Below are 26,462 nucleotides of genomic sequence, written 5' to 3' on the forward strand. Positions count from 1 at the left end.
AACTAATCAGAGGAGCAAACAGGCCAAACAAACCACCCAGTGGTAAAAGAGCTAAAAGTAGTAAAGTGTCTAAAAGGCTTACTATTTTTCAGTTTGGTAAATATATCCAAAGGGTGACACTCTGGAACACTGGTTTTATGTGTTAGGGACATTATTATGTGAATCTACATTTTCAAAGAGTTGCCTAACTAAACATGGGAGAAGCCCATGTGAGCATGTGCATGGATGGATACAGGTGTACCTACACAGAGAAAGCTGCAGAAGTGTATACACAGTTGCATGGCTCTAAGAATAGGGGATTGGGAAGCAAAATGAAAAGGTATTTTTGATGGAAGACAAGGTTTCCCGAGTTAGTAACAAAACTGTCCTTCTACAGATACATCAGCAGCAAAAGAAGGGGCAAGGAAAACATCCATTCTTTACTGAACATGGGTGGGAATATAGTTGTCAAAGATGAAGAAAAGGCTGAGGTATTTAACACCTTCTTTACCTCAGTTTTCAACAGAAAGACAGGTTACCCTGAAGACAGATGGCTTCTGGAGCTTATAGAAGGTGACATGAATCTAAACAGCCCCCCTGTAATCCTGAAGGACACAGTCAGTGACCTACTGAGATGCTTGGATCCCCATATGTCTATGGGACCGGATGGGATTCACCCAAGGGTGATGAGGGAGCTGGCAGAAGAGCTCGCCAAGCCTCTCTCTATCATCTACCAACAGTCCTGGCTCACTGGGGACATCCCAGATGACTGGAAGTTGGCGAATGTCACGCCAATCCACAAAAAGGGACGGAAAGAGGACCCAGGAAACTACAGGCCCGTCAGCCTGACCTCAGTGCCTGGCAGGGTCATGGAACAGATCATCCTCAGTGCAATCACACAGCACCTGCAGGATGGACAGGGGATCAGACCCAGCCAGCACGGATTTAGGAAGGGCAGGTCCTGCCTGACCAACCTGATCTCTTTTTATGATCAGGTGACCCGACTGGTGGATGAGGGGAAGGCTGTGGATGTGGTCTACCTGGACTTCAGCAAAGCCTTTGACACCGTCTCCCACAGCATCCTCCTGAAAAAGCTGTCAGCCCACAGCTTGGACAGGAGCACCCTGTGCTGGGTTAGGAACTGGTTGGAGGGCCGGGCCCAGAGAGTGGTGCTGAACAGGGCTGCATCCAGTTGGCAGCCAGTCACTAGTGGTGTCCCTCAGGGATCAGTGTTGGGCCCGGTTCTGTTCAATATCTTCATTGATGATCTAGATGAGGGGATTGAGTCCATCATCAGCAAGTTTGCAGACAACACTAAGCTGGGGGGGAGTGTGGATCAGTTGGAAGGCAAGACGGCTCTGCAGAGGGACCTGGACAGACTGGAGAGTTGGGCTGATTCCAATGGGATGAGGTTCAACACAGCCAAGTGCCGGGTCCTGCACTTTGGCCACAACAACCCCATGGGGAGCTCCAGGCTGGGGAAAGAGTGGCTGAGAGCAGCCAGGCAGAAAGGGACCTGGGAGTCTGGATTGACAGGAAGCTGAACATGAGCCAGCAGTGTGCCCAGGTGGCCAAGAAGGCCAATGGCATCCTGGCCTGTGTCCGGAACAGCGTCGCCAGCAGGTCCAAGGAAGTGATTCTGCCCCTGTACTCAGCACTGGTGAGGCCACACCTTGAGTACTGTGTCCATTCTGGGCCCCTCAGTTCAGGAAGGATATCGAGGTCCTGGAGCAGGTCCAAAGGAGGGCAATCAGGCTGGTGAAGGGACTCGAGCACAGACCCTATGAGGAGAGGCTGAGGGAGCTGGGGCTGTTCAGCCTAAAGAAGAGGCGGCTCAGGGGAGACCTCATCACTCTCTACAACTACCTGAAAGGAGGGTGTAGCCGGGTGGGGGTTGGTCTCTTTTGCCAAACGACTTTCAACAAGACAAGAGGGCATGGTCTTAAGTTGTGCCGGGGGAAGTTTAGGTTAGATATTAGAAAGAATTTCTTTACAGAGAGAGTGATCAAGCATTGGAATGGGCTGCCCAGGGAAGTAGTGGATTCTCCGTCCCTGGAGATATTCAAAAAGAGACTGGATGTGGCACTCAGTGCCATGCTCTAGCAACCGCAACGGTGGTTCAAGGGTTGGACTCGATGATCTATGAGGTCCCTTCCAACCCAGCCAATTCTATGATTCTATGACTGCAATGTTACCAGGTGTGATGCCTATGGTCCCAGTAACCTCCCAGGCTGAGTCCTGCAGGTGAAGCAGGCTGCAGACAGACAGAGGCTGCTGCCTCTTGAGCCACTCACTACAAGACTGCCTGCACGGGGCAGCATCCCAACTGCAGCTCCTCTGCCCCCCTGTACCACACAGCCCCGTCCTCCCTTCTGCCCTCAGAGAATCACTCACAGAGACATTCATGCAGAGACAAAAGTTTGAAGAGACTATTCCCCTCACAACACTTTTTTTTTCCTTTTAAGCAAACTGTTACATTTAAGAGAGACCACTTCAGACATCGTGTAAAAACATCCTCCATGATCACTTTCTAGGAGCCTGGGTCTCAGGTGCAACAAGCCATCTTCCACCTATTAAAGGATTTTATTTTTCAATTTAAGTTTCAAACGCCCTACCTCCATGGAAAATATTTTCTTCTTTTTTTCCCCTCTTATGAACAGTACAGAAACCCAGACAGCATACTGCAGGCCCAAAAGAGAAAAGGAGGAACCAAAATAGAAAAGGAGGGCAGGTTTGTATATTGCTCTCCCATCACATTCAATATATTGGAGCTTTTCACTACACTGACAATTTTTACAGCATAGCCCAGAAACGTTGCAACAGCTTTAGAAACATCAGGCTAAATAATCTTCTGAATTAAAGCATTCCTAAGAGCTTTACTAAGAGGATTGTACTCCATGTAAGTTGTCACCACAAATGAAAAACAAACAAACAAACAAACCACAAAACCCAAATCAAAAAGTTGACACGGAAAAATACGTATTTGTCTAGGAATTTATATCCCAAAGGAAATAATACCTACATGATACAAAAGTTTTACATCATCTTAAGATTCCTAAGCAATAAAAACAGGATGTCTTCCAGGATCAAGGGGAAGCTGAACACAGCTGGGACCCAGTCCTAGTGGGCAGAAAACAGTTGGGCCTTTTTACCTGATAATGAAAAATACTACAAAATAAAAATGAAAATTGAAAAGGAGATTGTTGAAGCTCAGTGGAAAAAAGAATGAAGAGAGGCTGCTCTCTTTCTTGTGTTCTTATAATTTCTAATTAACCTTTCCAGAATTACTTCAGGGTGAGGATTTAATCATCAGTTTCTTGCACTATACACACATCTGCAATTTCTCTCATTGACAATCAGCACCTCAACAGTTCATAAAGGCTTGAAAAAACAAGTGGAGATTGCAATGAACTAATTCCTGACCAAAAAATTTAGATATACCATAAACAAACAGACATAATGTTTTGTGGTTTTTTCCCCTTTCCTTTAAAAAACTATGAAGTGTAAAATGGAAAAAAATTAGACAAAACATTTCAAGGAGACTTATTCTGGAAACACCTTTGTGGGTTTTAGACGTTTTGGGATGATATAACATGGAGTTAGGTTATAAAAACTGACAAGAACATGGTTTACTACCATTTCAGTATTAGACACTGTATTTCTTTTGGTTAGGAATATCAATTTATGGGTAGTGTAAGGAATCCTGATATTCTCTATTTGTACAGACAAGAATAAAATTACTGTAATAACTCTAAAATAACTTTCAGAAGCTTCTACAGTACTCACTGTTAAAAACATAGCATCTGTCAACAGTAACAATACACACCCTTGGAACCACCTTCTGTATGCTATGATCCTCATTTGGTGTTCTTACTTACCAACATTAGTTAAATACATAAAAGAGTATATCAACTTAATTTATATACCTATATATGTATATTAATATATATTTTGGGGGGGGTTTTTGAGAGTGTGTATATATATTTCTCTGCAAGAATCACACGTTACCTTGTCAAGAAATGCCAATTATATTTTTTATTTTAATCAAATACTGTATACAAGCAAATTCTATGTATGCAGAAATTATGTATTATTTTAGAAAGACAGAATTTAAAAGCTGGAATCTAATGGAAACCTGCTGCACCTATGCCACATTTGTTTACCTGGCCTAAATTGTGGAAATTATTCAGCTCTAAGTTGAAAACGCTAGCTGTGGAAATGAGTTTTTGAAGAGGATTACTAAACAAAAGGCCTCACAGTTCTTCAGTTGACAGTCCTTGTTCTAAGTTGAACATATGCTAAATATATACACAGAGGTATTATCTTAAAAACCAAAAAAAAAAAAAAGGAAAGAAACAAACAGAAGGAACAAACAAAACTATCCAACAGAGAATTTGTCAGCATTTCCAGACATCAAAACTATCCTTAGCAATTATCAACCACTGATAAGTCAACAAGTCAGTTTTATCAACAATAATCTATTTTGGAAAAGAGGGAAAGAAAACAAAACAAAACAAAATTCTGAAAAGCCTACAAAGCATCTGCCTAGTTAGCATAAAAATACACCCACACCCCTACCTCTTAAACTGGAGGAATGATAGTTTGAGTGCCTGTGCTGACTTTGGTTGTCATAACAGAACAAACATAGCAGCAAAAAGGCAGAGGACCTAAATTCATACCAGTCCATACTGAAAATTCTGTTTAGTTTGGCTCTTGCTCATGTTTCTGATGAAGTTTCATGCTACGTCAGCTGTCACTGCATTTTCATTACTTTTCAGCCCGCTTTCTAATCTATTCTTCCTTTGTATCTTGCCTTCTTCTACCTGCCTGTAGACCTTTGTGCCATTCAAAAATCACATGCATTTTTCTTATAACCATGCCATGAAAACACATGGCAAGAATACTTACACTAAACTTAGAAAACCTGTGAAAAAACTAAACCTAGGTAGCTGCACAACTATGATCATAGCCCTTAAGAGAACCAGTCTTCTCCCTCATACTTTCTCAATTGCCTGCTTAACCCTGATTTTTTTTTTTTTTTTTTTTTTTTAAATTAAAAACCCCCTCATTTATCTAGGAAAGCGAATGAGGAAAAAGCTTTTTCTCAGGTTTTCATTTTACATCTGGAGACTGCTGTGGACAAACATGTCCCAAATAAGATAACGCTCATCCTATAAACTTATCATATAAAAAGCACAGGTATCAAAGTGTTAGTACAAGGACATGTCATTTGCTGCTCTAGTGATATGGGAAAAGTTCTGCTTTCCTTTTGCACACATAGGTAAACACTATATAGTGGACATGGTTTTCTTACTTGAAGCTCATTCTCAATACCTGTGAACACTTTCTGTAGAGCTGAAGCCAGCACACAGCTCGTACTGCACCACATCTTTGAAATGCTTCTTCGTTTCTGTATAACCAAGAGCTCCAGACTACTGACCAGATTCAACAGCCTTCTAAATTCATACACATGGCAAAACTATGAAGAAATAGCCATTAACTGCAAATAGGCTAATCTGTTCAGTTTACTAATTCCTGAAAAATACAGAGTTCCATTATGTGCTACTCACAAGAGGAAAAAAGAGCTTTTTTGTATATGATAGGCAGTGCCTCTTCTCTGGGAACTAACTAGTTACTACAAGGCCATTGAGAAGATGGGGTAGATGCCATCTTCCTAGATGACTAAAGCAGAACTGCACTAGTTTAGCAAGAATTCCATGCAATCCCATGGGAACTTACACACCATCTACTTTCAAGGGTCAATTCTAGCTGGTTTTTTAAGAAAAGATATGTAATTTCTTTGTAAATAAAATGTATTTTTTTCCATTCACTGCAATAAATATAGCATGGCACACTTACTAAGCTGACCCTTTATACAGAAAAGTTTTGAGAAGGACATAGAATTGGAAGTAAAAGTACTGTAGGATAATAAATTTGCTGGAGATGAAACAACAAAGATTTTTAAAAAGAAAATAAAAGAGGCCTTGGATACTCTATAAAACTCTGTTAAGTGTACAAATGTTATCTCCAAAAGTCAGGAATGTTAGGTGGGTAGAATAAAATTACACAAAAGAAGGACTAATAGATGCAATACATTCTGTCACAGAACCTTTACAATAGATTTACTAAAATGGAATTTTCAAAGCTTTGCATGCAGAGTTCTGTTTGCTAGGATGAAGAAACTGCAGCAAGACTGACAAGTAATGAGCTTTTTCTATGTGAACATTTTTTTTCTTCCTGATTTAGCACAGCATTTGGTTATTACTTCAGCCTGATTTTCTCTTTTGTTTTTGTGAAAATTATCTGTGAAACTTAAACCACAGCAATTCACTGGATCACATTTTACTCCGGTTTTTAATTCCTACATTTTTCTCTTCACTCATCACAACCCTCTTCCTTGCCACCTCTTAATCTCTCTCTTGACCTTTCCGCTCTGTTCACTTTTCCATCTTAACCTCCTCCCCTTGTCATTATCTGATTTAGAGTGGAGCTGTAAGATTGGCATGACAGACAGTTGCTTCTCCAATATATCCAACAAACTCCGTAATAACAAACAGCATTACATTATATTAAATCTTAGCAACCACGCATATAACTTCCCAGTGCTCATTACTCTGAGCAAACATTAACCTTGTGGTTCTCCCAGTCATCAGGGGCTTTCCAAAACTTACTGGGACCTAAGTCACAGTCTCAGCAACTTCTGAAGCAGTTGGTCCCAGATACTGCGAGTTCTCTGAGCTGCACATGATGTGCCACGCCTGGCTGAAAAGCTCTATGTAAGACTCAAAACCTGAGTCAGTTCTACAAAAAAACCCCACCAACAGCCCCTCAGGCACTGCTTTGTGGGAAACAGTCTTTCAAACCTGGTATTTAAGCAAGTCATGTATTTTTGCTAGCATTAAACTACAGAACCACAAGGAGACATTGATTAAAATGCCAGCCTTGGGAAGTTGTAGGAAACAGAGCAGAACCAATGCAAATCAGAGTGTCTTCCTGTCACTTGGTTTTCCAAATTATGGTTCAAATGCACAGAATCTTCTGTGAAGTATGGTAGACTCGTAACATTATTCCCTATTAGGCTTGAGGCTGACAGGGGATCCTCAGTACTAATCCACATACTAAAACAGAAGAAGCACGTTTTAATCCAGTATAAGGATAAAGGACTGCTCATCAAGCACTTCTGAAGTTACCACATAGTAAGATTAAAGTCAGCTGAAGATAATTTCACAATTGCACAATTCAAAGCTTCAGGCTACAGCATCAGCAATCATGTTCCAGTAAATGAATTAATAATTTAAACACTGCTGCTCCAAATTTGTGGATTTTAAATAAAAATCTGGTTTTATTATTACATAATATGCAAACACAATTAAGTGAAACACAGCTGCCCAAATTACATGCTACAAGAACAAAAAAACCCAGAATCTGTGGATTTAAAATAGAAATATCAACTCTGTGGGTAGCAAGAGACACAAAGGCTTGATCATGACAAGGATAATAGTATAGCCACTGTAGGCCTCTATCTTAATCTTTGAATCCTAGGACCATATCATCAGCATCTCAGGATCCATTTATTACAAAATATGAATAAAGCCTAAATTTGATAGATGTGAAGAAAATATGACCCAAGGGTAAGCAATGTAGAAGAGATGATGGATATCCAGTCTGCAAAGAGCCTACAACCACAGATCTGACAGGTATGAACTGCCACATTAAGGTTAGTACGATGCTAATGACATGACATACGGCTTGGAATGGGGAAGGAAGATGAGGAGGAAGGAGGCAGCAGGATGAGAAGCTGAGAAGCCCACAAACTAGAGCTCAGGCTCACTGCTATTCCTCTGTATGGGGAGGAGAGAAAACTCTACCATTACTTCTGCCTTACTGTGAAGGAAAGGCATGTCTGCCAGCACAAGAAGGCTCTGAATTGGTATAAAGGAAAAAGCCAACACACCCATTTAGAGTACCCCCTGTGTTTCTATATGTAGAATTCCATAAACAAGCATTCCCCATGCATAGGACTCAGCTCTGCAATGCATGGACAGAAGGAGGCACTCAGCCCCTCGCTGTGGGTAAGTGGGGGAAACAATGGAGAACACAGACCCAAGGATTTCTGCAGAAATTAAAAACTAACTCCCTCTCTCACATAAGTGTCCCATCACACCCCCCTCACAGGGTCTCTATTCTGGAATTAGGAATAATTCATTCTGGAAACCCCCAGAATAAATGCCGTTTAGCATTGTCCTAAGATTTTCTAGCAAAATGCCCATAACACTGAAGACAAGAAAGGATTTATGACTCAGATATATTAATGGCTCTGCAAAGCAAATGTAGAAACACAAAACTTGAGGAGAATGTGTTCCCTTGGTTCTTCCATTTCCTTTATCAGCTTTAAAAAGCTCAGTAATGCTGAATACTGCCTTTCAAGCCAGTAAATTTAGGACATTTTACAAACTCATTTCAGAAAGTAACAAGGAACTTTTGGAGAAATTATTCCTATTTTACATCTCTGCTTCGTTTTCGGCATTTATTTGCCAGTGATGGAATAAGCAATCATCCACAGCTTGGCCAACAGCCCTGACTGTCATCCCTAAGCCTTAAATCAATGGACAGGAACAGAGGGGACTCTTCAGCCTCTTTCATTCCTCCCCTCACCCCATCTCTAACCACAGCTTTCCATACATGTTAACAAGCTCAAGAAATCTTTTCGAAGCCATGTATGAGATCCATTTATCTCCCCGGTCCTCATTTTAGTCCTCATTATGAAGAGAAGCAGCACATACAACTTGGTATATGAACTACAGAAAGATATAAGAGCACCTCCAGACACTAACTGTATCTTCCCTTCCATGAGGCCAAACTTCCTTGTGAAGGGCCTTTGCTAACCTTCTAAATCCTTGATCATTGTGATCAACAATTTAATTCTCTTATTTTGCAACTGGACTAGTCAAAGACAGGGTTTTTACTCTCTGGACCAAAGCCGTGTAGAAATGCCCGATCAAGCAGCCTACTGCCAATAACCAAGGTTGATTTTTCCCTGGAGAATCACAATTGCCCTTTGTTTCCAGATCTGTAGAGCTCATCTGCAGACTGTGACCCTCAAGGGGCCAATTTCAACTCAATGAATACCTTAGAGCAAGTGTATGTACCACCGAGTGTGAGCTGAATATACTTCTTATCATATAAAATTGAAATGTTTTCCCTAGTACTACTCCATAGCTAATAGAATAACTTTAAAAGTCAACAGATCCTTATCACCTGGAACCTGAAAACCAATTAACTTCTTATTGTTGCTTTAAGAAATAACTAGTATAGCAAAGAAAGATGATAATATTACTTAGCACTTACAGCGCTTTTCATCTTCAAAGCATTCTGCAAACATAAACTAATTAATCTTCCCAACACGCCTGTGAGGTGAGTAAGTATTATTATTATTCCAGTACTACAGAGGGAGAAAAAAACACCTCTGGCAGAAGGTTATGTGCTTAGCTCAAGGCCACAAAATTATCCAGAACTTCCTGGCACTGTATGCTGTTTACAGAAGTTACCCACTCAAAAAGGGAAGGTGCTGTAGGTGGCTATGTTTTTGCATAACCATAAAACTATCTGTCACAATGGCAATCAGGACACATCTGGCACTGCAGCCAGGGACATAAAACACCAATTCTAGTATCTGCCCTGGAGTGCTTGTCATTTTACTGAATGGTGATTAATTTGCTCATCAGGAGATCACAAAGTCATATATATATATATCCTTTCACACCTTCTTGTAAATAATCTGCAAAGCAGGCTGTTTCAGTTCTATTGAGAATCACTTGCCTGCTCAATAGCCAAAATCAGCTCATCAATAAGGCATAGGTAGTGGAAGGTCAAAAATGGTTTGATCCTTCCGTTGCTTTAGAAAGGTAAGTTTAAAGTACTCAAGCTTTTTGGTTTAAAAACATGACAATTAAAATCCTTTAATCGTACAGCTGACATTTATGGTGACTAAAAATTTGATCATTTCACTATCCAAATAACTCATCTTGAGCAGCTAGAATTTAAAAGCAGTAGACATGGGAGTCATAATGCATTAGGACAGAAGTTGCTATTAATGTTTCAGGTTTCTGAAGTCTTAAAAAAGTATCCCTGACAGTGTTTAATATGTTAAACTATAAAATAAAATTGTGAAGGCATATATACACCACTGTTTCAGGACCCTCTTTCACTAACTGGTGAGATATTTCAAGCTCCTAAATTTACTTGTCAGAGGAGTGGCAGCTGAACGATTGCTATGATACATCCACACAGCATAATGTACTGTACATGGTTTTGCTTTTCAGCAACCTGTTATCAGTGATCCAGCATACTGTGAGGGAAAGAAATTTTTTTTCTTTGCTCATTTGGTAATTTCAGCCCCCTCTTTTGCAGCTTCAAGGAGTTGCTGGGGCATTTAATCTAATCTAGGCACTTAAGTGAAGAGTCAAGATACAGAAGAGTCAAGGTACAAAACCATGCATACAAGTACTTTTGCCTGCAAAATTGAAAGGGGCAGAATGAAAATAATCTGATGTTGAGGTTTGGCTGGGAATGAACGGTTTCAATTGATAAACATGTGAACTCATTGCCAGCTAGACAGATCAAATACCTTTACCTGCAGGCTAAACCACAGTTAACACAAGTTTTCAAGAACTAAAAATTTAACAAAACCTGCACTACCTCATCTGATCTTCCATTGGCAAAAGGTATCCTGCATCTCAGCTCTTCAATTCACATTGTTTGCAAAAGGTGCTGGGAATATTTCAGGTGAATATATATGAACAACCATAAATTTGCAGCACCTCCTGCCAACTGTGCTCATGGGTCAGCCTCCTGCTCATGTTCAGAAACTCACTGATGTGATATTTGGATCACTCTATAGGATCACAAACAACAAAATTCGTTAAAAATGGAACTTCTTAAGAGGTATTGTGTATTCCTCTTTTTCCTTTAACACGTAGCTGATAGTAAAACACATGGTTTTGCATGCTTCTATTTTTCTTATTAAAAATGCACCTATATAAATTTTTTTCAGTTCGAGTCCAGATTTGATTTAGAAACTCCTTCAAATTATTTTCACATTGATATATCTTCCAATTATTTTTTACCAAATACAAATTTTCAAATACTACTTACTTGCTACATTTCTACAACCCTTCCCTTCCACTCCATAGTCATGCCACACTTCAAGCTATTTTTTCAAAGCAGTCTCCTGTGTACATTCTATCACTTCACACGGATGTTTCATTTTGTAAACACAGGAATTTCTCTCTGCACCCAGCCATCCAAATGAAGACGAAGTGAGAGAGAAATTCAACTTTATACAGTCATCTTTAATTCTGACTTCAGCAAGGTACTTGGGCATATTCTAAAATACAAGCATTTTGGTTGCTGAATTCATTTACGTAAGTTATACATTTGAAACAGACTGCTCATTGTAGCTGGATACTTTAAACCATAAGAAAATAGTTGTCTTCTTCCTCCCTAACATATAAACAACAAACAATTGTATCATCACAGCTGGGAAATTAAGTAGTTTATCATAATGCTTCATCCATTCTCACAGATGAGACTAGGTTTCTTAAACATGCAATATAAACTTGAGTATATAGGTGAAAACACTTTTAAAGAAAAAAAGCTCTTGTTACTCATTTACATGGCTGGTTGCTGAGTTTAATAATACACAGGCTTATAATTTTTTTTTTTAATCCTATGTGGGGATTAAGAAGAAAGTGAAAATAAATAACTCAGAATGTCTAAAAATAGTAGGCTAAATAATGCTCATCTGAAGACTTTAAAAACAAAACCAGTCTTGCAACAGATGAAGAGGATTGAGAAGAAGGGAAACAGACCACAGTAGGTCTTATCTCTCATTGCTGTTAATGGAGAGCATGTTGCCCAGATGAAGTTAAGATTTCTGAAACAAGCAGAAGCTCAAACAGATGAGCAAAAAGAACCTGTGTCTGGAATTGAAAACTGAAGAACTTCCTGTCCAAAAGTAAAGATCTCCTGGGATGAAACCACTACTACACAGAGCATGCCTTTCTCCTATGGCATTCTGAATCCTTGCCATGGGATTTTGGGAAGCAGGAGGCACAAAGACATGCACAGAGACAACTCAGGAAGAAGAGGTGGGAAAGTTCTGTGTTTTATAAAAAAACACAAAGACATTTTAAAATTGTGTGACTTTTGAGAGACTTGAGAAACCCATGTAACTCCTCAATAGCTTTCCAGTGGATGCTGGGAATTTGATGTTATTTGCTCAGACACAGTCTGAGCAAAAGAAAACCAAAACCACTGGTCATGATTAATTTTAAAAATTAATTTCCAATTAAGCACATTATTTATTAAAACTTGCCTTTTTTGCCCAGAGATTTATTTCCTGTTGATTTAGCAGCCTAGAATGTAATTAGACTGTCAACAAAGCCAGGTATCTGCACTCAATTTCTAGACAGAGAAGAAAAAATAAATACAGGAAAGCATGTTTTATATATTATTTAAAAACCTTTGGAATGACCTTCAGCACCTTTTGCACAAAATGCTTCCAATGCCAGAAGCAGTAAATGCTCTCAGTCAAAGATGAATCAAAGGAACACACTATAACAGGAAAACAAGCCCTTTATAAGCTGACCCTATCAAACCTGCAGGTAGTCCCCAAAGGTGCTAAAACCAGCACGCATTAAAGGAAGCCAATAAGCCATACAAAAGGAATTGAAAGGACAATGAGGATAATCAAATGGGCACAGATAGCAGTGCTGAGACCACTGAAAGATGAAGAGGACACTACACATCCCAGACTGCCATTTTAGGCCTATAGACACATAATTGATTGGATAGCAGGAAATAACTATTGCCTAAATATTATGTGAGTTTCTGAAGAAAATGGTGAGGAAAAGACCCCTAAGCTGCAGTGAGTGACCATAATATGTGACATGCCAGAATCATAGAATGGTAAGGGTTGGATATTTAACTCCTTCCATTTTGTTACTGCTATTAAAAAGAACAGTACCCTATTCAAGCAATAGTTTAGGAATGTATTAAATAAATGGTGCCTATTTGCATATAATTTTGGTATAAGTACTATGGAATTAATTTGTTACCAGTTTACAGTACAGGCCTTAGATAAGTTCCTCTTGACTTCGTCTCATAAAAGGAATAAGAACAATATGACTTTAAAAACTAGGAACTACCAGAACTTTTGACATAGCACAGAAACCAAAAATATAGAGCAGAGAGTAAACAGATTCAAGTAGAAGCAAGCTTCGGTTACCTGAATCTAAGACAAGTATTTACATTTCTCTTGCAAACATTTTTAAGCAAAAAAGTCCACACTATCTGACCAGCTCCAAGTCTAACATGAAATTATTCTAATTGGAACAAAGAAAAAAACAAAGAGAAAAAAATCTGTACTGGAGAACAAAAAATAAAACTAAGGACTTACTCACAAGGAAGAAGCTTTCTTTTTCTATCCCTAAATCTATTGTTGTTTCCTTATAAAAGAGAAGGCAGCTTTATATAGAAGACTGAGGCATAGGTTCACATAGCTCTTGACCTAGCTTTATCCTTTTAGATAGTTGAGCTGCAGCACTCCATATATAACAATTTTTTTTTCCTCCTTACATTAATCTGTTTAGTTGTGGAAATGTAGAGATCCCAATGCCAAAGACCACAACGTTTAATTCAGAGGTGATGTGTAAGAGCATAACTCTAACTGAAGCCAAGTATAATCTCCCAGAATCACTGAGGTCCAAAGGCACCTCTTGAGATTACCTAATCCAAACCCTCCAATCAAGTAATCAGCTACAGCAAATTCCTCAGGACCTAATCCAGTCAGGTTTTCCAGTCAGGTTTTCAGCACCTCCATAGATATTCAGATCTCCCACGTCTCCAGTCCTGGATCCAGAAATTTAACAGTGAGCTCTAGCCACTTGTTAACATCTGGTTGGATATCATAGATATCCACCAAAATAATCCCTCAACAAATCCAAATGCATTAATTGTGAACAAATTTGCCTCACTGTACAGTGCTCTATTACTGTCCTTGTGAGCTCAAAGAGAAAGACAGCGAGTTACCATATTATTTGTGTGCTCATCCATGCACACTTTGTTTCCTCAAACCTTTTCATAGTCTTTTCCAAACAACTGCATCTGTTTAGTTTGATTAATTTTGAAACCATTTACATTTTAGCTATATTGGGCAGGCAATCTGTTAATGAGTTGAATTTATGCTGGGTGTCTAGTTTTTAAACTGTAAGGCCTGTATACTTCACGCTTGAGTCTGCAATGTTGTCACTGACCAATTGCCCAACATGGGCACTGCCAACTTGGCTATGCATCATATGCTATTTATTTCAAAGATGGCACACCAAGTGTACTGTGTGTGTAGATTATTACTGATACTCATGAAACTGGTAAAACAACATCCTGTGCCCGCAGCAAGAACGCCTTGTTGCTTGGTACTAACGAATTACACACTCTGAATTAAAATGTCTTGCCTACCTTGTCTGGTATACTCATCTGCTTCTCTGTGGACCAAGTCTTTTACCCGGTTTCCATACAGCAACCTAGAGGAATCATGATCAAAAGCTTTCAGGGTTTCACTGGAGCTGTAAGACTTCTGTGTAGGCACTCGGCACTCCTCATTTTCCGCAGAAGAATTTGTATAGCGCCGCTCCTTGTCCCGTCTGCTCTTTGTCAGGGAACAATAAGGCCTACGTTCCTTCACATCCATACTTCATTCCTTCTCTGGGCACATCAGTCCAGCTTATTTGGAATTCTTCTCTACATTCAGCTTACATTCACCTATAATAAAATTAGAAAGACAATGGCTGATGTGTTACAATGTTCTCTAATTGCTCTGATCGCTTCCTGACTGTGGAAGAGAAGAAGGATCTAATGGGTGAGATGCACTTCTGTAATGTTTATAAGACTTCCCAGTGCTGGAGTTATCCTAATGAAAACGAATAAAACCCCAAACAAAACAAAAACAAAATAATGAAGAAATTCTTGTGAATGACAATTCAAGGTCAAAAGCAGACTGAGAACTAGTTGGAAAAAATGCAGCTCTTCAGCTTTAAGAATGTGCTACTTGCCTAAAGTCTATCTGTAAGTTCATTTTTTCTTTTTCTGAGAAGAATGCATTTTTAAAGGCAAGTCTGATTTCCTTCTGCTTGTCAGAAACCTGGTTTTAACATATATTTTTTTTAAATACAGTCATCTACAACTTCTTATTGTCACTTCTATTTTAAGAAAATTGTTCCCATCAAGAACATGCACACATAATTTCACAGCAAGCTGCAACAACATTCCAGGTGATATGCAGAAAGACTTCTCCAATGTAGTATATTCTATTTAGCCTGTGCTAGAAAGCAAGTAACTATTCAATTTGTAGCTGACATTTAGAAATAATTTTTCTTTCCCTCAAGTTTTTAAGGACTGCTACAGTAAGAACTTTATTTCTACTATTATTTGTTTTCTCTAGCATTTCATTCCACTTAGTTTTCAAAAAGAGGCTTCTCAGTTTCATCTCTTGGGTTCTGAACACTTAACTAAAACATCTACATTCCTGACAGGGTAAAGAAATAGTTTGGAAATTTTGCTTTTTTTTTTTTTAAAGAGTGCTAAAATAAAGATTATAATTTATATCTTTAAGCAGCTGAATAAATACCTAATTGAAGAACAGTCTGGTTGATTATAATAATTTGCAACAGCACCTGTTAACAGAGGCCTTAATATTTCTTGTTTAACACCTTATGTATTAGTATATTCATTTGTCTCAAGGAAAAAATTCTCCTAGGTGCTCAATTTAAAGTGCTCAAATACCACAATGGATTGTACTATTAGTCAACTGCTTTATGATATACAATTAAAATGAGAGTTTACAGCACATATCACTGTTCAGCTAATACAAGGTTTCTTTAGAACTCTTCACCTATTTATTTTTACACATTTAATACCAAACTAATTAGTTCTCACTCCTTGTCCTGGTTTGGGCCAGGATAAAGGGGATTTTCTGTCTTGTACTTTTGCTTTTAGCTAAGTCTCTTGTAAGTAGTTGCACTTGCTGAAATTAACAGCAAGTTTCTCAGACAGTGTGTGCTTCTAGGATTGATAACACTTGATGTTTATAGTTACTGCTAGAGACTGGTATGCAGAGCCAAGGACACTGCTCAGCTCTGAGGAAAACATTTTACCATCCAGGAGGAGTAAAGAGGTCCCACCTGAGCCCTCCTTTGGGAAGGAACAGACAAGATAGATGCCAGAATTGACCAAACAAGAGTATTCCATCCCATATACGTCACACTCAGTATAAATTTGAGGCATCACGAGGGCTGAGCCAGATTTCCAGACTTCTGGATTTCCTGGTTTCCCTTCTTCCCTTCCTTCACCCGGGATCCTGGAAGGATCCCGTCTGTTTGTCTGCCTGTGGTCCTGATCCGTGCCAGCCCATATCTGTGTGTTCCTGCCTCCGGTTCCCGACTGCTGCCGACTCCAGGAGTCCAGCCTGGACTTTCCCAGGGCTGCCCTGCAGCCTCGGTGGTGACGTGAGAGTTATTGGGGGAGAGGGGGGAGGAATGTGGTTTCCATTTTCCTGTATATTTGTATATATTTAGTATTTTTTCCTATTTATCATTACTGTTCATTAAAGTTGTGTAGTTTAGTTTCCAACCCATAAGTCTCTCTCCCTTATTCTCTCTTCTTTCTTTATCAAGGAGGAGAGAGACATTAATAGAGAGCGTCTGTTATTCGGTTTAATTGCCGGGCCAGTGTTAAACCGTGACACTCCTGAAAAGGTTTTTAGAAAGTATTTAACTTAATATAGTACTGTAATTCAAGTTTGTGAATAGCAGCCAGTCTCTTATCATTGTGTTTTGGAATTCTATAAAAGGCTTCTGCATTTCTTAACCTGTGTGAATCTCTGTTTAGACTACAGGACAAAACCAAATTAAGTAAATTATCTTCCATATTTTTTCCATTTTCAAAATCTAAGTAGTTAAAGGGAAACTGCAATACTGACATGTAACTGAAAAAAACCTAAGTTTCATAACAAAATAGTGCAATTTACCTGAAACACACAGATTTTAAAATATTCAATTGACTAGTAAATGCAAGTTCTTTCCATGTAGAAATAAATTTTTAGATGTTTTCTAAATTGTGTTTTATTAACACTACACTGAACCATGGTTTTAAAAATCATTCTTAACAGATGGACCCAGGTATTCATTGGTAGTGTAAAGACTTTGTGTGGAAGCATATCTCCCCTTTCATCTAAGCATTTCAAGACTTTAAAGGGCCACTAATTCCTAATATCTCTAAATTGTGCCATGGGAAAACTGACATACACTATTCATCATCAAAGACCAAATAATTTTTTTCCAGGTTCCCAAGCTCCTTTATAATGTAAAGAACCCTCATGCAAACCCTTCCTTGTGCAATATTTTAGTCCTATACTAAAATCCTCAAAGATTTGATCTATGCTGTAGCATGAGGAAGTACTGATGTGCTTCCCACGGAAGTCAATGAATTCAATAAAACTTCAAAAGGCCGTTTTCTGGGTTATCTATTGCCTCTCCAGGCAAAGAATGGAAAGGTTAAAAAAATACAAGCTGCTTAATAGCACCACATTAAGGAGACACTTCAACAGCGATTACAGTGATACAAGAATGAAGACAAGTGGATTTTTTTGTGAGTTGTTTTTTTCTTTTGAATCTGGCATTAATCCAAAACATCTCTTTACATTCAGTAATCTTTAACATTAAAAATTACTGGTATTTTTCATCGAGTTTTAGAAAGCAATATCTTCAGATCAATTAATAAGCATATCTGAAAGAAGGAGACAAAAAGCTATCTTAAAGACCTGTCTACAAATATATGGTCTCTGCCATGATCAGAATGTAAACAGGAAGAGAGAACACAAATATATTTACAGAATTCAGAAAGAAATACCAGTGTTAGCATTTAAGAAGTAAACCAGTAGTGAAAATCAAGCAAAGGAAGACTTGCAGATGGCTTTACAAGATCAGAACCGTAGCTCTAATTATTGCAGGGAGCTATTTTACGGTCTCACAACTGTGCAGGACTTGTTTGTCCCACTATGAATTCCATGCACCCTGTCTTTTAAAAAGAAAAAACAAACCCCTCAACCAAGAACTTTAGAGATTATTTTTTTCAAATATTGAGAAAATCAGTTTAATAAAAAAACCCCTAGTCAGTTACTGCATCTGTTCACTTTTAGAGATCACCATGGTTTGGTTAAAATCCAAAGAAGTTTTCACACTCAAATCTTCATATTTAAATGAACCATTGTTGCACAAATTAGAACATATTTCACTTTTTTTTTCTCCTCTACTGTTCCCTACAACATAAAAACTGCATGGGGGAGTTAGCTGAATGCAATGACTAGCTTTCTCTAGCTTTCTTTCACTACGCCTTAGAATAAGTTCAGATGAAATACTGGTAATGAGTACAATACAAACTCAAGGGAACATAGCAACTAATTTGATGCATGAACAGTTTTTTGACAAATCAGATTAAAACTTTAAATAAAATTAGGTTTTTTGTGATGTCACAAAAATATCTGCCTTCATCTGCAAGTAATTTTTGCCCATATGTCAATATTTATGGTCCATCAAATAGCTTTACTCCAATCAAATAAAAGAATTTTCCCAGAACAATATTTACAAAGGTACTGAACTACTAACACCCACTCATAAAAGGATGTCAAAACAGCCCTGCTAAATACTGTTACATATTGTGTTACAATGCTGACATGAAATGGCCTGCATATACTGAAGAAAAAAATATTTCCGCAGATGCACGCCACTCCTTCAAGTTCCAGTTTAATGCTTTTCTAAGTGTAAAACCGGAGGATGCTCATCTGTGTCATGGAGCACTGGGATTTCCCATGGCCTTTCCAGTGATCTGCCCAATGTTACAGGCTCCTGGCTGGATTAAACAAGGGAGTGTACCCTAATCACCAGGCTGACGTGTCAGCTCTTATGCAGTCATGCCCATCCCAGCTGTGTACATAGCTGAGCCGATTGCAGCCTCGGGCAGACTGCACTTTCCCAGCATCACTCCAAATTTTAAAACCAGTTCAAAACCAGAGCTGGAGAAGCCTGTCTGGTACATGAGCAGATGATCAGGACCACAGAGCTCATTCCGTTAAGTGCCAGGCTACCTGGAAGACCTCTGACACCATTACCAGCTTTGGCACAATATTTAATTACCAAGTCAGATAAGGTGTACAAACAGTAAATAAAATTATTACATTCTTTCTTTTACTCCAAGTGCTTTAGACAGTTTGAGTGTTAATACCAAAACAGAGCATGGGGCATATTCACACACAAGAGTTGAAGCTACTGTGGGAGTTTCAGTAAACTGAAGTCTCAGGTACAGACAAAGACAACTGATACCATGGCAGAAGTTTTATGCTGTGTTTAAAATTCCCCAGGACAGCCTTTCAGCAGGTTCCACTAAATTACTTATTTTAATGTGATATTGAGTCAGTATAGTGAAAAGGAAAAAAAACAACAGTTACTTACCTTCTTCACAAAATGCCTCAAGACTAAAGCCCTGCTCTGCAAGATAGTTGAAGTACAACAGATATAAAATGTAGTATATATTATTTAATTGTCAAGATGTAAACAAAGCTTTAGGGTGATGCTAGAGAGTGTTATCTAAAACACTCTGCTACAACTTCAGCATACCTGCAGGCCCTTTAAAACTGTTACTGAAAATTATTGCATTTAATTCAGAAACTTCAACTCCAAGTTCCCCAAAGGGTTATTACAGTTTGGCAAGGGGATGGCAATCCTGCCTGAGTGACACAGTGCTCCCTCTCCATCCTTCACTTGGAGAATCTCCTCGCAGCATTAAAGCTGGCTCAATGAACACTAAGGTAACTGATTAAGGAGTCTAAATATACCTCAATATTTAAAGTCTTTTCATATTTAAAGAGCAACATAGGCTCTTTAAATAGAGCAACACAGAAGTAGTAAAAGAAAATTGTATTTCTAGAAAATATGTCACTGGTTGGGTCGATTTATGGATCTGCTATAGTGTGTATTATATTGCCTTTCAATGTGTATAGCCACTTTAGATATCTCAAAGCACACAAAGCAAAAGTGGAATTAGTTCTGAGAATAACAAATGCAATTATTTTAATACATTCTGCACTGGAATAGAAAAGGTTTCAAAAATTAATGGGTAAAACTTGAAGATTTCTTTGTATCAGAACAGTAACAGAAGATGAAATACTGCTAAATGCAAGGCCAGGCAAGCCCCCTCTCTCCTGCTAAGCCTCACAGGCAGAAGGAACAGTAAGGGAAGCAGCACATGGCTCAGAGAAGAGCCCTTCTTCCCTCCCCTAGGACCAGCAGACAAGAGCCATGGAAGGAACTTATACGTAACATACCACAACCTTCCCTCCCAGCACCTCAGTCTAACAATTCAGACATTCAAGAACAGCAGCATCCCCGGTTGCATTCAAACCCCTGCATTATTATTATTCAATTACTACTATTTTTATTAGTAATTACTGTTATAATGAATAAAGGATCACTGATCCTTCCATATCGATCCCTTAACACCAGAGCAATCTGAACACTTGCTTAGAATGGGAACAAATTCCTTTCATGGTACACTACTAAATAGAGGCAGTAAATAATTGTAACATTTCTGAGAAGAAGGCATCTCAAACTTCTGCCTATAATAAAAAGCAGATGATTCTACAGGCTGTGAGTCAAGACAGTGCCTATTCTCGGCACTCACATAAGCTGCTGAAAATAACATCTAAGTATTGCTGCTGACTAGATACAGTAACACAAGTACCATTATTTTAATTGTAATTTCCTTTTCATCTGTAATGGTTTATTAGTTTATTAATATAACTATTGTATTTCTTAAAATGTGCAGTAGATACTTGCATGCCTTTTAATAGCAAAAATAATAAAAAAAATTAGCTGATATATACAATAAGTAGACTAAAAAGTCCAATGTGATATGCAGAAATCAAACAAATTAAGAAAATCTCCTACCCACAAAAAATATTTACAATGCACACAGCTAATCACCCATAAAACCTATTACAAACAAATACTAAGAGAAACTCAAAAGGCATAAAAGACTGATGAAATTTCCACTTCAATGGCTGATAAAGTGAGATCTGTCAGAAATCAACCGAGCTGGAAAAATGACACTTTGAAGAGGTGCTTAGGATGATCTGTAGCCACAGTGTGCCATTAGTCAAACTGATGACTCTTAATACATGGATATTTCAGGTCATCATATCTAGAAACTCACTTCTTAATATTAGAAGTCTGTATTCCAGCACAGAAGCTAGAGAGGATGCATCCAAAGTCAGCATTCTTAAGGGGGAGTAGGAAACAGATGGCCTGACAGACAGGCAGTTCACAAACTAAAATTTTAAAATGCCTCCTTAAGTCACTAACTAACCCTGTGGTTTAGTATTAGGAACAAGCAAACAGAAAGAAAGAAGAAAAAAGAAGACCAGTAAAAACCCCTTCATATCCTTCAGACATATTTCTGCCACCATTAGGGGAATAGAATACTCACATCTGCCATCACTACAGGATGCAATGTTAATAAAGTTACTTTACATAGTCTATCTAAAAATCCCAACTTCATTAGACAGAGTAAACAACAAATAAATGCAGTCTATGTTCATTATAAAAATTTCTTGCAATAAAAGTCAGGAAAATTAGTAAGACAAAGAGTGCTGTGGGGATCTTGGTTAGTACAGTGGTTGACATTTGTGTAACAATTTTGCTGCCATTCCTTAAAACTGAAACCTTTGTGGGGGAGGGAGAGCAAGAGGGAAAGATCACCTCAAGCCCTCCCCCATCCTGCAGAAAGCCATCTTCTGCTCTCTGTAACAACGGGAGTGGAGAGGGTACCTCTCAGGATAGCATTTTCTGGTGAAGGTACAAAGACTGTAGAGCAGCACTTGAGGTGGAGCTACAGCTATTTCTGCTTGCTGGAAGCCCTCCACACTTCAAGGCTTCAAATCTTCAAAAGAGAAAACTGAAAAAAGGCAAAATTTGCCTCTGCACAGATAGGGCCTGGGGCTGTAGTGACTATAAAGTTGCCAAGCAGGCCCTGCAGACAAACACAACTTTGCAGGGAGGGAAGGCCAGGAACTCTGGATGGGGTTACAGCAGCAATTTCTGTTCCTCCTTGGGAGGAACCATTTGCAGGTGCTGCCATGAACTGCGATTGAGAGGAAATGTCTGACTCTAATTTGGGGGATTTGAGCAAGAAAGAGGTGTTTTTTTCTGGAAGGGCTGACGGAGCTAAGTGAGAAATGTAACACAAGGACTAAAAGAGTCAAATAATGGGGTGTGCTCTGGCAGAGAGAGTGAGAGTATGTGATGAAAAGATGGAGACAAAGGAAGTTAGGAGAGCAGAAATGCTGCAGTAGAAAGAAAACTGAACACCAATGAGCTCAGGATGGAAAATGGAGGGAGGCAGAATAATTAGCACCCGGTATGGCAACAGCAGGGAGAAGTGATACAATAAGCCTAGAAAGAAAATAGAGCCTAAGAGGAAAAAATCGGAGGAAGAGAACAAGGAAAACTTCAGAAAGGAGAAACTTTGTGCCTCATATACTTCAGGTCAGAGTATTAAACAGGGCATTCAGAACACTGATCTAAATATGCCTACTCTACAGAAACACTGGGCCAGCAATGGATAATTCATTATGCAGCAGCTACTGGAAAGGCCTAAATACTTTCCTCCACTAGTTTAGACTTGAAATTCATCCTTTATGGCATCAACTCCTTCCCTTCACTATCCTTTTGACAAAAATTTTCCGTCTCTTCCCTCAGCCTATCTCAATGGTCTCATGATTTATGCAAATAGGATTCCTTCTTCAACAGCACCTCCCAAGTTTACTCCTACACCTGTGCAGAGCTCCTTTGCGTAGTCTGCTTTTGTTCAGAAATAAAGCCACAGATATCTGGGGATTTTTAAAATCCAAGTGGGATGGAGAACCTGGCACAGGAACAACATTTAAGAAGTAATGAGAGTCAGCAAAGGTGCATCAGTGCTCAAGTTCCTAAGCAGAGAGCACAGGACAATGTTTTCTTCATTTCTGTTAGGAGAACAAAGCTATCACTATGTCAGCTTCACCATCTGAACAGGCTGTCAATCATTCAGCTCTCCCCCTTCAACAACTCAGACTTAATTTCAAACAATCTGACAGTAGTAGGTTTTCAAAAATAATACATCTCTCAAGTCACTACAAGGGAAATGAAGTATATTACATGTGACATGTAATAGCTGGGCACACAGGACTGAGCTAAAAAAATTGTGAAGGTGTCTAAAAAGGCGAACCTGAGGAAACTGCAAAAAGGATGTCCTTGAGGACACACAAGAAAGGGAAGAAAAGGGCAACAGGTAGGTTTAACAGCTATTGCTGTGGTCACATGACATGGGATTCACATGGACCATCTGTCTTAGTTTCCGTGTATAGCTCCTCATAGTGAAAGCTTAAATTCCACAGAAACAGGACATATTCACAAGATTTTTCTTTTCACAGTGCTCTGACAGGTAACCAGATTTTTTAGTCCCAGTCACATTATAATGAGGATCCTGTAACAGCCAGGAAAACTGGAGACTTATTAGTGACTCACCTCAATACAGAGTAAGTAGTAAGATGTATAAGGCATGCTGCCAATTTTCTTTAACCTCAAGAACTCTGTCTTGTTCAAACTTACCTCCTTGCTCCTCTTCCCTAGACCTTCTTTCTCAAAACCGCAACAAATCAAAACCAGACACAGGCAAGAACAGTCCCAAACATGATAAGAAAATCCCCACAGAAACATAGGGTACTATATACTCATCTTGTCACAACATTCATTTACCACTCCTAACACTGTAGAGTCAATATTTATTAGCTAAGAACTACGTAACATGCAGTAAAGCCTGTTTAACTTGATTAAGTTTACATTAGCAATCCCTACTACTGTATTTAACTGTCCCATCTATTCAGACTTTATCAGTTGTCATGTCCTCCTCTACAGTCCCCAGGTTCCTGCTTCCCTCCCTCTGTGCGCTGCATTCTCTTGTCACAACCTTTAATTGTCTCTTCTTCAGCACTGTCCAACATCAACAGACAGCAAAGGCTGGAGGTTGTTTGCCCTGCTGGATCACTTCCTTCCTGTAATCCCTGTTCTACCTCTGTTTCAAACCATCCCTTTCACAACATCAGATTTTTAGCCTCACCTTAAAGGTCATACAAAAACTTTTGGTCCTGTAATCACCTCATTCCACTCTTACATCCAAGGTTTTGTCTCCAATTTCAACATAACTACAACTTTGACCAGGACAAACAAAAGAATAATGCATCTGGTGAACTATGTGAGACATAAAATTTCCTGCAGTAGTTAGCAATTTTGTTCAAAGGACCATGTTTATCTCTGAAAGTAACAACAACACCGACTCTGGTACATTCTTGCCTGACTACCAACTAAGATCATCTCTGGTAACAGCATTTAAATAATGAACTATTAACCTTTAATAATGCAAAGCTTCCTTCACAAAGCTGGGGAACTACTCTAGAACAAGAACCACTTCTTGTTGACCTCCTCTCCTGTTGGGGTGTACTACCTGTATGTAAGGATCCAGCTGTGCTTCCACATGCTGCTGAATTTCTGCCATGGGGATGCAGCAGAGCTGATGCTAGCAGAGACCAATGACAGCTCCTGGTCCACTGCACTCAAATCTTTTAGAAAAAATAGTCTTGACTTGTGAAAAATATTTTATTGCCAGAAGATCCTAATTTTGAAAGCAAACACAAGCTTCTACAGTAAGTGTTGAGCAGCTTAACATCATGATGTTGGAGGAGAGGGAAGTTTGCTTCTTTAAAATTTTTAAATTCCCCCTTAAGATAATACTCAGGATTTCTTGACTGAATCAAGAAACCGATTCACAATCATTGATTTAAAAATTCTTCTAACTGAAGGTCAACTTCAGCAATAGATCTGAAGGTCACCTTTAAGGGATGGGCAATTTCTATTCTTTAAAAAAGTCTCTTAATAAAATAAATGGAAACTTGGGACTCCATACATACAGACCATTAACTGTTACTGAATAATAAAAGTATTTAACAACTTAAAAAATATTAAACAATTAAACAAAATCCTTTATGATGTGAGTTTGTAGAGAATTTCCACAGTTCAGCTACACCAGAACTAAACTACCCATAACTGTATTTCATACTTAGTAACTTCAGCAAGCACAGCTGCAAGACCGAAAGCCAGGAACACTGCAGGCTTCAGCTTAATTACAGGACAAGGAAAACACAAACAGAAGAAGAGAATCTTTCCCACAGTGAAGGTCAAGATGCCTCAGAAAAGTCCATATGGACTACCTGGGTGAAATAAGCAGGTAGTTTAATTTCCATTCTGTTTCAAATATTTAGTTTTGCTTGAATATGAAAAGCATCACTGTTTCAGTATTTGCATAGCCTTATAACTAATATGTAACTAATTGTGATTTTCTTACTCCATTGTTGAGGACAGTATAGGCTCTTCCAAGCATTAAATTTATTCTGAGTTATCTTGATACTTGTGATATTTTTTGTGGGAACAAAAAGAGGGCATGGACTCATTCATGTCATGTATTCACAGGAAGCATGAGAAAGTAAGATTTGAAAGATTTCTCTACATACATTATGTTGCAGCAGGGCTTATAAACATCCTGAAGTGAAGGACACAGTTGGAAGTCCAAGAAGTTCCTTCATTCAGAAATATTTATATTTTTAGGAAAATTCTGATCCATCATAAATCCTGAGGAGTGGGGCCAGGACTGAAGAAATGCAGGTACCAGGAAAGGGAGAAAATGCCTGGCATTTGTACGTCAACTTGGCAGCATCAAAATCTTGTCTCTGCATTTGTACTGCTGAGGAGCATGCTAAAAAAACCCCAAACACAACAAACAAGGGCACAGTACCTAGAGACCAAGTCTGTACTGAAAAGTTTTTCCAACATAGTTGAGTTTACTAGAAGCCATAGCTTAAGCTAGCAAAATTTATTGTGCAGCTGAAGCCATGCTGACAGAAGAGTGCACTTTTAAAACCAGTGATGCAGATAAGCCCTGAGACTGGAGTCAGTCTGATGACTATCACAGGCTCTTAAGACATCCAGGTGAAAGGATGAGCACACCCAGAAGGGTGAATGAAGGGGTTCACACTGCTCAGCTATCATCTCTGGACACATTCATCTTCTAGTGGGGTCTCATTCAGGTGGGAACAATGAATAGGATACTTCATGCCTCCAATTCATGCTTAAGCTGCCTCGTTGTGCTGCACCGAGCTGTCGGGCAAGATGAGTGAGACAATTTGTGTGTGAAGAGTTAACTGAGGTTTCCCCAGGTGTCTGAAAAAGGTGTTCAGAAGAAGCAGGTGTCAGGAAGAAAAAGATTTAACATAGGATATGTGTCAA

General features: G+C 38.9%; 1 protein-coding gene across 1 annotated transcript in view; it reads right to left on the bottom strand.

Moving 5' to 3' along the window:
- Nucleotides 1-26,462, bottom strand: part of TENM3 (teneurin transmembrane protein 3) — a 404,704-nt gene that overhangs the window by 291,113 nt on the left and 87,129 nt on the right. The window contains exon 2 of the mRNA XM_030449605.1: nt 14,497-14,799. Coding sequence (XP_030305465.1) covers nt 14,497-14,728 — 232 coding nt within the window. The 5' untranslated portion in view covers nt 14,729-14,799. The remainder of the gene's footprint in view (nt 1-14,496; nt 14,800-26,462) is intronic.

The sequence above is a fragment of the Calypte anna genome, chromosome 4A (genome assembly GCF_003957555.1).
Source record: "Calypte anna isolate BGI_N300 chromosome 4A, bCalAnn1_v1.p, whole genome shotgun sequence".
NCBI lineage: Eukaryota > Metazoa > Chordata > Aves > Apodiformes > Trochilidae > Calypte > Calypte anna.